General features: G+C 49.7%; 1 protein-coding gene across 4 annotated transcripts in view; it reads right to left on the bottom strand.

The window, feature by feature from the left end:
- GPC3 (glypican 3) overlaps positions 1–8,942 on the bottom strand; it is a 248,130-nt gene extending 239,188 nt beyond the window's left edge. For all 4 annotated transcript variants that reach the window (XM_081846772.1, XM_081846773.1, XM_081846774.1 and 1 more), the window contains exon 1: positions 8,637–8,942. In XM_081846772.1, coding sequence (XP_081702898.1) covers positions 8,637–8,817 — 181 coding nt within the window. In that variant the 5' untranslated portion in view covers positions 8,818–8,942. The remainder of the gene's footprint in view (positions 1–8,636) is intronic.
- Between the last annotated feature and the right edge of the window lie 5,871 nt (positions 8,943–14,813).

Here is a 14,813-nt window from a genome sequence, read left to right as displayed (position 1 = left end):
TGTGTGTGTGTTTCTTTGTGGCTGATTAGCTGCTCTCCCTGTGCAAAGGTCAGAGGGGGCAGGGTTTCTGTTGAGGCAGGTGATTAGCTGTGGGAGGAGCTTATCAGAGCTTGCAGGGCAGCAGCTGAAGAAGGAGCAAAAAGGGTTTTCGCGTGTGTGTGTGTGTGTGTGTGTTTCTTTGTGGCTGATTAGCTGCTCTCCCTGTGCAAAGGTCAGAGGGGGCAGGGTTTCTGTTGAGGCAGGTGATTAGCTGTGGGAGAAGCTTATCAGAGCTTGCAGGGCAGCAGCGCGTGCCTAGCGGCGCACGCAGTTTGATCCATCTTTTAGATTAGGGGAGCTAGTCTCAAACGTTTGTTAGATTAGGCTTCTTATGATGGAGGACCGCTGTAGCCACCCCCAACAACACGTTCTCAAGATGGAGAGTGAGGGAACAGCTGCAGTCGCTGCGGTTCCTGCACAATGTTTGCCATCTTGCCAAAGGTTGCAGGCAGCTTTACCTGCAGCAATTGCATGTTGATTGCCCTCTTAAAAGACAAAGTCCAGCAACTGGAGGAACGTGTAGCTACGCTCCAAAGAATTAGAGAGCTGGAGCTCTTCTTGGAAGCAACAGAGCACACCGTCTCCACCAAGGAGGAGACAGGGGACTCCCCTGAGAAGGAGGCTAGTTCACCAACACAGGAGCCAGATATATGGAGAAACATGACTCAAAGAAGTAGGAGGCCCAGGGTTTGCTCTGATTGTTTAGAAATACACAATCGCTTTGAGGTCCTCTCCCCTAGCATGGAAGACGAAGAGCAGACTCCATTTGAGGATCTCTCTCCCCTCATTACAGTCGATCAAGTATATGAAGACGAGCAGCAAAGTCAGTCCTCAGGGAATGTGCAGGCGACCTTGGAACGGACAGCTCACGGAAGAACCCCGACCAAACCTAAGAGGAGGCGTGTAGTGGTGATAGGGGATTCCCTACTGAGGGGAACAGAAGCAGTGATCTGTGGGCCTGACAAGATGTCTTGGGAAGTGTGCTGTCTCCCCGGGGCTAAGATCCAAGATGTAACTGAACGACTGCAAGGAATCATAAAACCCACTGACAAATACCCCTTCCTCTTGGTTCATGTGGGAACCAATGACACTGCAAGCAATAGCCTCCAGAAGATCAAAAGAGACCATGAGGCTCTGGGCAGGAAATTGAAGCAAATAATTGCACAAATTGTCATCGCATCTGTCCTCCCAGTTGAACGACGTGGCCCAGGGAGAGAGGGAAAAATAGTGGAAGTGAACAGCTGGCTTCGCAAATGGTGTAAACAGGAACGGTTTGGATTCTTAGATCATGGACTGCAGTTTCTTGAAGATGGACTTCTGGCAAGTGATGGGCTGCACCTCACAACGGTTGGGTGGAATGCTTTTGCCAAAAATCTCAGAAACCTCATCAGGAGGGCTTTAAACTGACTAATGTGGGGGAGGGAGACAGTGCTCCTGAAGGTAGGAGTCTATCAATTGATGAAGATGATCATCTAAATGTCATAGACCAAATGGAGCAAACAGCACGCAGACCTAGTGGTGGGAGGAAAAAATCCTTAAATAAGAGACACGGGGGAATGATTAATGGACTTCAATGTCTGTACACTAATGCGCAAAGCATGGGAAATAAACAAAATGAGCTTGAGCTCTTGGTACAGCAAACTAAATATGACATAATAGGCATCACTGAAACCTGGTGAGATAAGTCCTACGACTGGAATGTAATAATGGAGGGATACAATCTATTTCAGAGAAACAGACCAGACAAGAAAGGAGGAGGAGTGGCGTTATATGTCAGGGATGTGTATACCTGTGAAGAGACCCAAGATTTAGAACCTCAAAGCCAAAGTGAGAGCATTTGGGTCAAAATTAAGGGAGAGAAGAATAACAGGGACCTCATTGTGGGAGTTTACTATAGATCCCCAAGCCAAATGGAGGACATAGATGATGCCTTCCTGGAACAGATGGCCAAGCATGCAAAAGGAAGGGAGATAGTAGTAATGGGGGACTTCAATTACCCGGATATTTACTGGATGTCAAACTCAGCCAAGAGCATAAGGTCAAACAGATTCCTCACTGGCCTTGCAGACAACTTCGTTGTCCAGAAAGTGGGAGAAGCAACAAGAGGAACAGCCATTTTAGATCTGGTCCTAACCAATGTTGATGTCCTGGTTAGTGGGGTAGAAGTGGAAGGATCATTAGGCGCGAGTGATCATGCTCTTCTGAAGTTTACTATACAGCGGAAAGGAGCAGCCAAGCATACTAGGACTCAATTTCTTGACTTTAAGAAAGCCGACTTCATAAAACTTAGGGAAGTGCTGGGTGAGATCCCATGGACAGTAATACTAAAAGGAAAGGGAGTTCATGATGGCTGGGAGTTTGTTAAGAGGGAGATAGTAAAAGCACAACTTCAGGCAATACCAAGGAGACGGAAACATGGAAGGTGCCTAAAGAAACCAGGGTGGCTATCTAAAGAACTTTTAACTGAGTTAACCTTAAAAAAGGATGTGTACAAAAAATGGAAAAGGGGGGAAACCACCAAAGAAGAATTCAAACAAATAGCCAGCACGTATAGACACAAAGTCAGAAAAGCTAAAGCACAGAATGAACTCAGGCTTGCTAGAGAGGTTAAAAGCAACAAAAAAGGCTTTTATGGGTATGTTCGTAGCAAAAGGAAGAACAAAGAAACAGTGGGGTCACTCAGAGGAGAAGATGGTGAAATGCAAACAGGGGACACAGAAAGGGCTGAACTCCTCAATGCCTTCTTTGCCTCAGTCTTCTCCAATAAAGAAAACAATGCCCGACCTGAAGAATTTGGAACAAATGATTCAGCAGAGGAAACACAGCCCAGAATAACTAAGGAGATAGTACAAGAATACTTGGCTAGTTTAGATGTATTCAAGTCTCCAGGGCCAGATGAACTGCATCCAAGAGTATTAAAAGAACTGGCAGATGTGATCTCAGAACCACTGGCAGTCATCTTTGAGAATTGGAGCAATGGTTCCAAACTACAAGAAAAAAGATTCCACCTAAACATTAGGAAGAACATCCTGACAATAAGAGCTGTTTGACAGTGGAATTTGCTGCCAAGGAGTGTGGTGGAGTCTCCTTCTTTGGAGGTCTTTAAGCAGAGGCTTGACAACCATATGTCAGGAGTGCTCTGATGGTGTTTCCTGCTTGGCAGGGGGTTGGACTTGATGGCCCTTGTGGTCTCTTCCAACTCTATGATTCTATGATTTTAGGACATCATACAAGGCTTTGCAGCAGCGGCCTCTCCTCCTCCCCACCCACTCTGCAGGAGCCACCCCAAGCTGCCCAAGGGAGGAGACTGGTAGCTGCAGCCATGCAGAAGCCATAGAGCGGCAATGGGGTGTTGCTGTGCAGCCACCACTGCTGCTGCCATGGCCGCCACTCAGGGCAAGCACCAGCTCATCCTCCTCCCCAAGTTCAGTGGCGGTGGCCAGGGGGGTGGGCATGGGCATAGCCAGGATTTTTGTTAGGAGCGGCAGGCCTTTTGTGGTGGGGGGAGAACCTCAGTTTGCTATGTATTTTTATTGATTTGAGGGGGGAGCAGCTGCCCCCCCCGGCTACACCCATGTACATCCCAGTATTGAATCAGAAGCCCGAATGGCTGTTGTAATTCCAGGACCGTCCCTGGAAAATAGATGCACAGATTCGGTGATCACAGAACTGCCACAGGTTGAGAAATCCTATGATCACTCTGAGCCTGGCAGCTGTGTGAATAAGGTCCAGACTGGCCCAGAGACAGGAGTGTTCTGCATTTCATTCTTGCTGTGGGGATGCTGGTGGGACCTCCGTTTGCTAAAGACCATAATAACATGTTGCCATAATGAACACAATGGCTGCCTCTTATCTGTCTCAGAATAGGCCCATTCTAGAAGATCTCTGCAGAGTAATTACACTTAGGTGATCGTTTACTTTCCAGAACTGACTACATAAATCTCAGGAATCAGGGAAGAGTCATTCTGGAATGTTCGTTGAGCTCTGGCTCCCAGTTTATTGCTCCCTCTATTTCTCTCCCAATCTTCTTTCATTTCTCATTTGAGAAAAATACAGTAGTCTGATCCAAGCCCCCTCTTCGCCTCCTTCCTCCAGTTATGAACTTCAAACAAGTTTGCTTGCAAGGCTTGGCAGAAAATGAGCATTTTCTAATTGAAATAACCTGGTGCAGATACAAAGCAGTGCTAAGGAAAAGGGGGCGAGTGGGTGGCTTGTGAATTGAGAGCCAGTGCAGTGTAATGGTTGCAAGAGTGTTGGACTGTGACCTGGGACACCAGGGTTCAAATCCCCACTCAGCCATAAAGCTCCCTGGATGACCTTGGAGTCAGTCATAATCTCTTAGACTAACCTACCTCACAAGGTTGTTGTGAGGATGGAATGGGGAAGAGGAGAACCATTTATGCCACCTTAAGAGGGGAGTTCCTGCCAACCTAGCAGTTTGAAAGCACGTCATGTGCAAGTAGATAAACAGGTACCGCTCTGGCGGGAAGGTAAACGGCGTTTCCGTGTGCTACTCTGGTTTGCCAGAAGCGGCTTAGTCATGCTGGCCACATGACCCGGAAGCTGTACGCCGGCTCCCTTGGCCAGTAAAGCGAGATGAGCGCCACAACCCCAGAGTCGGCCACGACTGGACCTAACGGTCAGGGGCCCCTTTACCTTTAAGAGGGGAGTAATCCACACAGATACTGGCCACACAGATTACAGGAGTGTCACAAGGAGTAGAGTTTGTGCACAACAGACTTTGTGTAACAAAGCGTATAGTTAACCTGCGGCACTCCCTCCCACAAGCAGCATTGGTGATCATCAACCTGGACTAGGTGGGCATTTGGCCTGATGCAGCAGACTGTTCTTAGGTTCTTAAAAGGGAAACCGTGGGTAGATGTGGGGCTTGAAGGAGGAATGGCAGCATTAACCTCCCCAGGTGAGCGTTGGGGAAGTGACAGAGAGGAAACCCAGGTGAAAGCTGAGATGCCACAGATGCCAAGTGTAGCCACCATCCAGCTCATGGAAGTCAACTGAGGATTGCCTTTTGGAACCCTGACTCGCCATCCCCACCTCCAGTTCTGCACATCACCATTTTATTCCTGGGTTCGGCATGGTTCTCTCTCCTGTTTACTTGTAAGCCATTAAAATTAGGTTAGCTTATTTGCATTCTTTCCTGAAATGTTGTACAGACTGATTTTTGAACTGTTATTGTTATTCCCTTGATATGCTGTGATCACAATTTTGTGGGAAAGTGGTATTCAGATAAATGGAAGATATTAATGCTGAGCTCCACATGATTAAGGGCATATTCATTTTGAGCTTCTGACTCCTTGAGCCCCTATTCTTACGGGTGCTGAACTGGAGTTCTGGGTGATGTGAAGAGCTGGCCTGGGCTCCCCCTGGGGAGGGTAGTCCTTCCTGGACATTCTGCCCTCTAGGTCACCTAGAATCCCATTCTGCAATCCTTAACAAAACACCTTTTCTTTTTTAAGGCTCTTTTTAGAACTAATTACAGATCCGTTAAGCCAGAATTTGAAATGTAAAAATGTTATGGAGTCAAAGGCAATCGTGTGGTTTTCAGCTCTTTTTGATGCATCTAAGGATATTCAAATTGAACAAATGTTTGTTCCATTTCAAGTGACAGAAAAAGAGAATCTGGTCCCATCCTCACTGCAAACCTAAAGCACATGGCTCCCCGGAAAAATCCTGGGAACTCTAGGTTACCCACACGGAGCTACAGTTCCTGGCACCATTCGCAAACTACAGTTCCCAGTATTCTTTGAGGAAAGCAAAGACACTTTGAATGTGTGGAAGGGGCATGAGCTCATTTCTGGTGTCCTTTTTTCCCTCCAGCATCTGCCCAAGCTGGTATTGAACTGATTGCACTGCTGCTCATCACCCAAATCTCTGTGTGGTGCAAGAGGCCAGTGGTTCCAGGCAATCAACCAGAGATTGTGTTTCCTTCAGACTGAAGTGCAGGAGGGACTGTGGTGTCTTTATGATACATAGCTTGTTCCCTTCTCTTTCAGAGCTAAGGTGCATCACGTCCAGCATCCTGCTTGCATCAAAGACCAACCAGATTCCCACAGGATGTCCTCAAATGACCCTGAGGGGGTCAGTGCTTCAGCATATCCCTATCCTGCGTGCTTCACTCCTCCGCTGACCAAGAATAGCAAGTTGGGCTTCCCATGAAGTGTTCTTTGGCTAGCAGAGAGTGCAGCCTGGAGCCCTGCTTGGTGCAGACATCAGGCTCCCAGGGTCTCCCCTCCAGGCTAGTACAGGGCTTGCCCAGAAGCCTCCCAACAGCTGGGTTTCTTCCAGAGCTCTCTGTTCCGGGGCAAGTTCCAGGCCCAATGTGGTGAAGTTTCTAGTGTGCTTTATTATCTGGGGAATGGCTGATAACAGTGCACTCTTATGTATACTATTTGAAGGTTGATGAAGACAAGCACACATGGTTTCTCCAGACATTTTTACAACAACCCTGCAAGGTAGGCAGAAGTATAACCCCAGAGGGAAACTCAGAGCATATAAGTCAGCTCTGCAGAGAGATTCCAGCTGGGGGTCCCCCATCCACACTTCAGAGCCCCCCTGGAGCCAGATATTGGGAGCTGCCCCACTCTGCCCAGGAGCACATGCCAGCTGCCATCCTGGGCACCTTTGACATGGCAGAACATCCCCCTGAGCTCTGAGGACATGCTCCCAAGTAAACACACGCAGGACATGTGTAGCAGCTGCTCTATGGAAAGTCCCTGCAGGATCAGGCCCTGTGTAGAAGGAGGCTGCAGGCCAAGCAAGGCAAGGCAGGCGGAGAGGGAGAAGGAGACTCTTGAGCGCCCCCTTGTGACATGAGCGGGCAGTTCACACCTGAAGCGACCTAGAAGCCTTTCAGCCAAAGCACAGCCTCCGAGGAGGGAGGGGGGAGGACCATCTCGGCAGGCGTCCTGTTCTCAAAGCCAGATGCCCTGAGTGAAATGGGCCCCTCCCTGCTACCAATCCCCAGCCACTGACATGCAGAAACAACACTGACTCCAACAGTGGAAAGGAACACTGACAATGCAGCTAGTAGCCATGGCTAGCTGAAGTTTACCCTGGAGCATCTCAACACACCTGCCCCTTCCCTGTTGAGGAAAAAATACTTCAGAAGCTGCAATCTTGCCAGAAAGGAAAGGGTGGACACACACACACACACACACAATGGGTATAGCCAGAGGGCAGGTAGGGCAGCTGCTGCTCCCTAAATGAAGTAAATAAATAAAAACACTTAACTAAAAGTAGAAATTGCAGAAATATTTTGACAGCTTTTTCTGAGTACCTGTGGTCAAAATTAAGTATTTAAAACAACTGTTGAGACATTTCATTCTGAATCTGCCAGACAGAGGCAGACAGAGGACAATGACAGGTGGGAGTCCCCCCAACCCCAACATAAATCCTGGCTACGCCCATGACACACACGCCACCATCTCAGTCCCATAGTCACAAAAATCCGTCTTCAGGTTTCTTTTATACGACCATTTTTAAGGTTACCCAACCATTAACAGCAACTCAAAAGGGACAGGCTGGCTCCCATTTTCAAGCAGCCAAGCTAATGCGTTGTTCCTTGCTTATTAGCACAAAGAGCCAAGGAAGGGACATTGAGCAAGAACCCCCACCCACCCCCCCAAAAAAGAGAGAGGAGAGAGAAGGCGGGCGGGCGCCCAGGAGACAAGTCTGGCAGCCAGGCCCTCGGGGATTCAAAGAGACTCTTCCTCCTCACCGTTGCTAAATGAACACATTCCACGCACATTTTCCAATGGAAGTATAAAGCGCCAAAGAATCTCCCCGATCATGTTGCGCTTTGGAAAACTTTCTGCTGCGCATCCAGGCGTCGCTGTGCGCAGCCACCACACCAACTGGGCTCCCCCAAAAAAGCTGTCTGGCCCTAAGCCTGACCTCGGCGTCCTCTCGGGCAGCCCTGCTATCCCGACGGCGAGGACCAGACGAGAGGCACCCCCACTTCCCCGCCCGGAGACGCCCGCGATTGAACTGGAGCCTCTGCATGCAAAACGGGGTCTCCACGCCCGTACAGCAGAGCATTTCTCCCCCTCTCGGCATCAAAGCATCCAGGGCTCCCCCTGCTCCATATACAAGTTCCCCCCTCGGAGTGCGCAGAAATGCGTTTGCAAAGGGCAAGAACAAAACTGCAGACGGCAATAGTAGACCGCTCTGCTTTCTTACCTGGGAGTAAACCCAGCCAGGAGAGCGGACTTAATTCCGAATCCCAAATAAGAAAAAGCGCAAGATTCCCTAAAACTCCCCCCCGCCCCCGCACTTCCAGCGAAATCTGCAGGACACGACGAGCAGCGGTGGAACGTGGGGTGCCCTGGCTGCGCCAAGGAAAGGCAGCTTTGGGGGGGCCGGGGGAGGGGCACCCAGGTGCCTTCCTCGAGGCTATGCCCGGGCTCAGCCCCAGCACCTACTGGCCAGAAAAGTCGCCTTTCCCACCCAGGCAGACCCCGGGTCCGTCCCCACAGACGGGCACTTCAGTTCAACCTTCCTTGCAAAGTTGCCATCCCACCCTACCGGACCCGCCGCCTGCGCCGCGTACACCCGCACACCCGCCAGCAGGAACTCACCTGCCCCGGGACTCTCGGGAAGCCACTTGGCGCCGGGCTGGAGCGCCTGGAAAGCGGCGCGGACGCGCTGGCAGGTGGGCTCCGCCCTGACGCTGAGCAGAGCGGCGGCTAGGATCGCGCAGAGGCGCAGTGGACAAGGAGGGGGCGCCGCGACTGGCGGAGCTGCCCCTCCGCCCTTCATCTTAGCCTCCGGGCGGCTGCCGCGCTCTACCGCTGCCCTCGGTCGTGCATTCCAGGCCCGGAGGAAGAGGAGGAAAGGAGACGACAGTCAGTCGGCCAGTCAGTCAGCGGGCGATCGAGCTAGAAGCGCCAGGCAGACTGAAGCAGCCAAGCCGACCCTGACGCTCCAGCACGAGAAGCCGAGGTCCACGCTGATTGGTCCCAGCGGCACGCCGCCCCCTCCTCACTGGCACCGCGCAAACTTTCCCCGTCTCTTATTGGTGCGCCCGGGCGTGGAGGGAGGGCGCGGAAAGGAGGTAGGAGGGACTAATACTTGGAACAGCTGGAGCTCTGATGGGCTGGAGCAGCCCCTCCCGCTGGGCTGGTACACTGCTTCTGACCAAGGAAGCTACACCGAGCCATCCTCAGTAACACCGGAATCTTCCAAGTCTATAGCGCGAAAGAAAATCCAGCGAGTTCAAGGGGACTCTACTTCCTATGCTCGAGAAACTAGCTTGGGGGTATTCCTGTATATCTCGTTGTCACTAGAGGTCCAAGTGTCGTTGTGGCTAGGAGTGCCTGGCTCTTCAACTACAGTCATTCCTGGACAGGGATAGCCATAGCCAGGTCCTTCAACCATTCCTCATAAGGCTTTGCTTCCAAAACCTTGATCATGTTCCAGCCTGTCAACCCCCTTCTTAAATTGTGGTGCCCAGAATTGGACACAGTAGTCTAGAACAAAGGGGACTGCCATTACTACAACAACTACTGTGGGTCTCCCTGCTGAGCACTGTGGGGAAACCCTTTGTCCATGTAGTTCTCTACATATTACAATCATTTGCTGACAGGGTCTACCCTGAGTCACAATGCAGCTTTAGAGCTCAAAGGTCAGGAGTGGAGGTGATTTTCTCACTGCACCAGCTGCATGAGAAATGGCAAGATCAGAGGAGCCCCTTGTATGTTGTCTTTATAGACCTGACATAGGCCTTTGACTTTGTTAGCAGAGAAGGACTCTTCACACTGCTCAACAAGATGAAATGCACCACACTATGATTGTGTTCTTCCATGAGAACATATGTGGCACTGTCCAATATGAGGCTCATCCTCAGATGTCTTCCCTATAAAGAGTGGTGTGAAACAGTGTACTTACCCCAATTCTCTTTTGCATATTCCTCCTCCTGTTACTCCCCTATGCCTTCAGCTCAACTCAAGATAATGTACCGTATATTCAAGGAGCAACGGGCATCTGTTCAATCTGGCATATCTAACACCGAGACAAAAGTGTGACGGGTCCTTAGGCAAGATATGTTTGTGTGCAGATGGCACAGCCTTGACAGCACACTCAGAAACTCATCAGAAAGCTCATCAGCTGTTTTGTCCAAGCCTGCACTGAGTTTGGCCTTGCTATCAGCCTGATGAAGACCAACATCCTGGGCCAGATCTTCGCCAGCACTCCATGTATCAGCATTGGTGACCACATGCTTGGTTTTTTCTGCATGGCTCCACCATAACAAGCAGCCTCTCCACGGATGCTGAGCTGGACAAACCTATTGGCAAGGCTGCTACAGAAATGGCTGACCTCTTCAAAAGGGTCTGGGATAATGTGATGCTAACATCCAATACCAAGATGAAGGCCTACAAGGCTTGTGGGTTGAGCACACTGCTTCATGGTGGTGAGTCGTGGGCAACTTACAACCATCAGGAGCGACACCTCAACACCTTCCACATGTACTGCATCAGGGAAATTTTGGGTATCATATGGCAGGACAGAGTTTTAAACAAAGATGTGTTCTCCCAAGCCCACATTCAATTTTTTTAAAAAAGCTTTAATAACATTTTTCACATTACAGAAAAAGACAAATTAATAACACAAAAAAGAATTTTAAAAAGAATGAAATAACAGATAAAAGATAGAAGAGATAGATAACAGAATCGTTTCTCATAGACATATCTTAACTTTTGTCCCGTACAGAAAAATGTATGTCCTCCCAGCTCACATCTAGGAGCATCCTTCTTTTCTCTCAGCCTCTCACCCTGGGAGATTCCCCAGCCCCACCCCATCTCTCACACAGGGTCCTTCTGACTGCACATCACCTTCATTTGCATGCAGTTCAGACAGAAAACATATTATGGACACAGTTGTCCATGGAGGCGCAGGTCAATTCTATGTCCAGGGCAACTGTCTACCAGCTCTATCTGGCACACAGGCTGAAGCCCTACCTGCCCGCAGACTGTCTGGCCAGGATGGTGCATGCTCTGGTTATCCCTCGCTTGGACTACTGCAATGCACTCTACATGGGGCTACCTTTGAAGGTGACCCAGAAACTACAACTAATCCAGAATGCAGCAGCTAGACTGGTGACTGGGAACAGCCGGAGGGACCATATAACACCTGAAAGACCCCCATTGGCTCCCAGTACGTTTCCACGCACAATTCAAAGTGTTGGTGCTGACCCTGAAAGCCCTAAACGGCCTCAGCCCAGTATACCTGAAGGAGCGTCTCCACCCCCTTCGTTCTGCCCGGACATTGAAGTCCAGCACTGAGGGCCTTCAGTTGGTTCCCTCGCTGCAAGAAGCCAAGTTACAGGGAACCAGGCAGAGGGCCTTCTTGGTAGTGGCACCCGCCCTGTGGAACGCCCTCCCACCAGATGTCAAAGAGAAGACATCTGAAGGCAGCCCTGTTTAGGGAAGTTTTTAATGTTTAATGCTGTATTGTGTTTTTAATATTTGATTGGGAGCCGCCCAGAGTGGCTGGGGAAACCCAGCCAGATGGGCAGGGTATAAATTATTAGTAGTAGTAGTAGTAGTAGTAGTAGTAGTGGTGGTGGTGGTAGTAAAATACTGAGAAAGGAGAAAATAAGAATGATAACAAAACAGAAAGAGAGAGGTAGAAATAAGGTAAAGAGTGACTTCCAACAACAATAATAATAATAATAATAATAATAATAATAATAATAATAATTTTTATTTATACCCCGCCCTCCCCAGTCAAGACCGGGCTCAGGGCAGCTAACAAGCAATAATACAAACAAGTTGAATGATTACAATTTAAAAACAACATTAAAATACAACATTAAAATAATGGAACATTAAAATATTAAAATGTAGCCTCATCGCAGGAGGAGAAAGGAAAAGAAAAAAGAAAGAGAGGGAGGAAGGGAATCAAATTGGCTCCAAGCCAAAGGCCAGGCGGAACAACTCTGTCTTCCAGGCCCTGCGGAAAGAGATCAGATCCTGCAGGGCCCTGGTCTCATGAGGCAGAGCGTTCCACCAGGCCGGAGCCAGAGTTGAAAAGGCCCTGGCTCTGGTTGAGGCTAATCTAACTTCCTTAGGGCCAGAGACCACTAGGGTGTTGCTATATATGGACCTTGAGGCTCTCCGTGGGGCATACCGGGAGAGGCGGTCCCGTAGGTACGAGGGTCCTAGGCAGTGAAGGGCTTTAAAGGTCAAAAGCAGCACCGTAAATCTGACCCTGCACTCCACCGGGAGCCAGTGCAGCTGGAAAAGCACTGGGTGAATATGCTCCCATGGCAGAGACCCCGTGAGGAGCCTCGCTGCAGCATTCTGCACCTGCTGGAGTTTCTGGGACAGCTTCAAGGGCAGCCCCGCGTAGATCGAATTACTCTACGCGGTGGAAAAATGTCGCCTTAGCTGTTGCTGTAACCTGCGCCTCCATGGAAAGGGAGGCATCAAGGATTACACCCAAACTCTTAACGGAAGGCAATGGCACTAATTGGGCCCTCGCAAGAGAAGGGAGTTGGTCCCTCATCCCCATGCCATCCCGACCTAGCCATAGGACCTCTGTCTTCAAAGGATTTAGTTTCAATCGGCTCCCACGAAACCATCCAGCCACAGCTTCCAAGCATCTGGTCAGTGTGTCTGGGGCCGAGTCGGTGTGGCCATCCATCAGCAGATAGAGCTGAGTGTCATCAGCACATTGGTGACAACCCAGCCCAAAGCTCCGGACAATCTGGGCAAGGGGGCGCATAAAGATGTTAAAAAGCAACGGGAAGAGAATTGCGCCCTGCGGCACTCCACACACCAAGGAGTGGCGCGACGACAACTCCCTCCCTAGTGCCACCCTCTGTCCCTGACCAGAGATAAAAGAACACAGCCAGTTACGGGCTATGCCCTGTATCCCCACGTCTGCGAGGCAGTGGTCCAGAAGATCATGATCGACCATGTCAAAGGCTGCTGACAAATCTAAAAGGATCAGCAGTCCTGACCTGCCTCGATCCAGTTGTCTACGGAGATCATCTGTTAGGGCAACCAGAGCCGTCTCGGTCCCAAAACCAGGATGGAAACCGGACTGAAATGGATCTAAACCATTTAAACTATCAATCCATCAGTTGTGCAGGCATGAAATCAAGTAAATAAATAAAAACTTAATTAAATTAACTGGCCAACTGTGTCACAGATAACTCAGTTCAGCCCCCCCCCAACATAAAGCCTCTCTCCCCAATAAATCCTGGCTATGCCCACATTCACACTCCTGTCTCAGCAACCTCTATGCTGGTTTGGTCATGTCCCCAGGATGGAAGATGGCAGGATACCCAAGGACGTGATCTATGGGGAGTTGGCTTCAGGCACCAGGCCTGTTAACAGACCAACTCTATGTTGCAAAGATGTCTGCAAACGTGACATGAAGACTGACAACACCAACTCTGCAGTGTGGGAATCCCAAACAGATGACTGCAGCGCCTGGAGACATGCAGTCAGGTCATGCATCCATAGGAGGCACCAGAGGGAACACTGAAACTCCCAGTGAGCCTGGATAGCTCAGTTGGTTAGAGTGTGGTTCTGATAATGCCAAGGTTGCAGGTTCAATCCCCATATGGGACGGCTGCATATTCCTTCATTGCAGGGGGTTGGTTGGACTAGATGATCCTCAGGGACCCTTCCAACTCCATAGTTGTATGATTCATTCTCAAGAGAATGGTATGCAAGTTACATAGTGTGGAACTTTAATGTAAACACAACTGAAGTCACTCAAAAGAAAGATAATGGAGAAATGCACAGAAAATAGTAGATCCAGCTGAAAGGCAACCCATGGATATTTGTATCAATCATTCCAATGCATCCCTAATTATTATTATTGTATTATTAAATATGATAATCTAATCATAGAAGAGGGTATGGCTGTGAGGAGGCTGCCTTGACTATCACAAAGAGACTCTGAGCTTCTGAATCATGTTCAGTTTCTGTTTCTTCCCCACAAGAACTATTCATGCTGTCAGCTTGCCTGGCAAAATATCCTCCAAGAACTTATTGGGTTGGTTAATATATTTCCTTTTTTAAGGTGCAATGAAAGTCATGCTTCCATAATCCCTTCCTTGTTATTTCAGAGTCTACATTTCCCAGCAAGGCACCAAAACCTGTAATTGCCTATCAGTGTTGTCAGAGCTGCCCGAGGTCCCAGCTCACAAAGGACCAACGCCAGTTCGTTGTTATATACAAAAATCTTTATTGAAGTTCAGTTTCGATTTCAAAGCCGTGGCGTGCAGCTCTATGTCTCAAACTCTAGACCGCTGAAGCTCCGTCTGAATCTCCTCCCCCCAGACACCAGTTTAAGACTCTAGCCTTGCTCCACCTCTTCCTTTGCTCTTTCCTCCTCTGGGTCCGCCTGTCCGCTGGGGTTTTGCCCTTTCTAGACTCTTCTGACGCTGAGTCCCCTGAGTCTTCCCCCTGCCTCCGGCGGGCTTTAGGACCTGGTTCCCAATCCGGGTTCTCTGCTGTCCCGCGCGCCTGTACATTCGAACTTGGCGCGCGCGCCCAGCCGGCAACCTTTCTCCTGACCGTTACACTGCTCCTGTCACTGCTTCCCCCTTCGGAGAGGCTAGCTGGACCTGACTCCCCCTCCGTTCCCTCACTCTCCAATAGAGGTGTGGTCAGCCCTGACTCATCTTCTCTCCCTGCTGGAGGAGACGCTGGCCCTGATACATGGGACGCTGGCCCTGATACATGGGACTCTTCCCCCCCACTACGCTCTGGTGGGGGAGCTGGTCCTGATCTCCCGCT

This window comes from Podarcis erhardii (genome assembly GCF_964252035.2).
Source record: "Podarcis erhardii genome assembly, chromosome: Z".
NCBI classification, from domain to species: domain Eukaryota; kingdom Metazoa; phylum Chordata; class Lepidosauria; order Squamata; family Lacertidae; genus Podarcis; species Podarcis erhardii.
The sequence above is the reverse complement of the archived record's forward strand: the minus strand, read 5'-3'. Positions and strand labels throughout refer to the sequence as shown.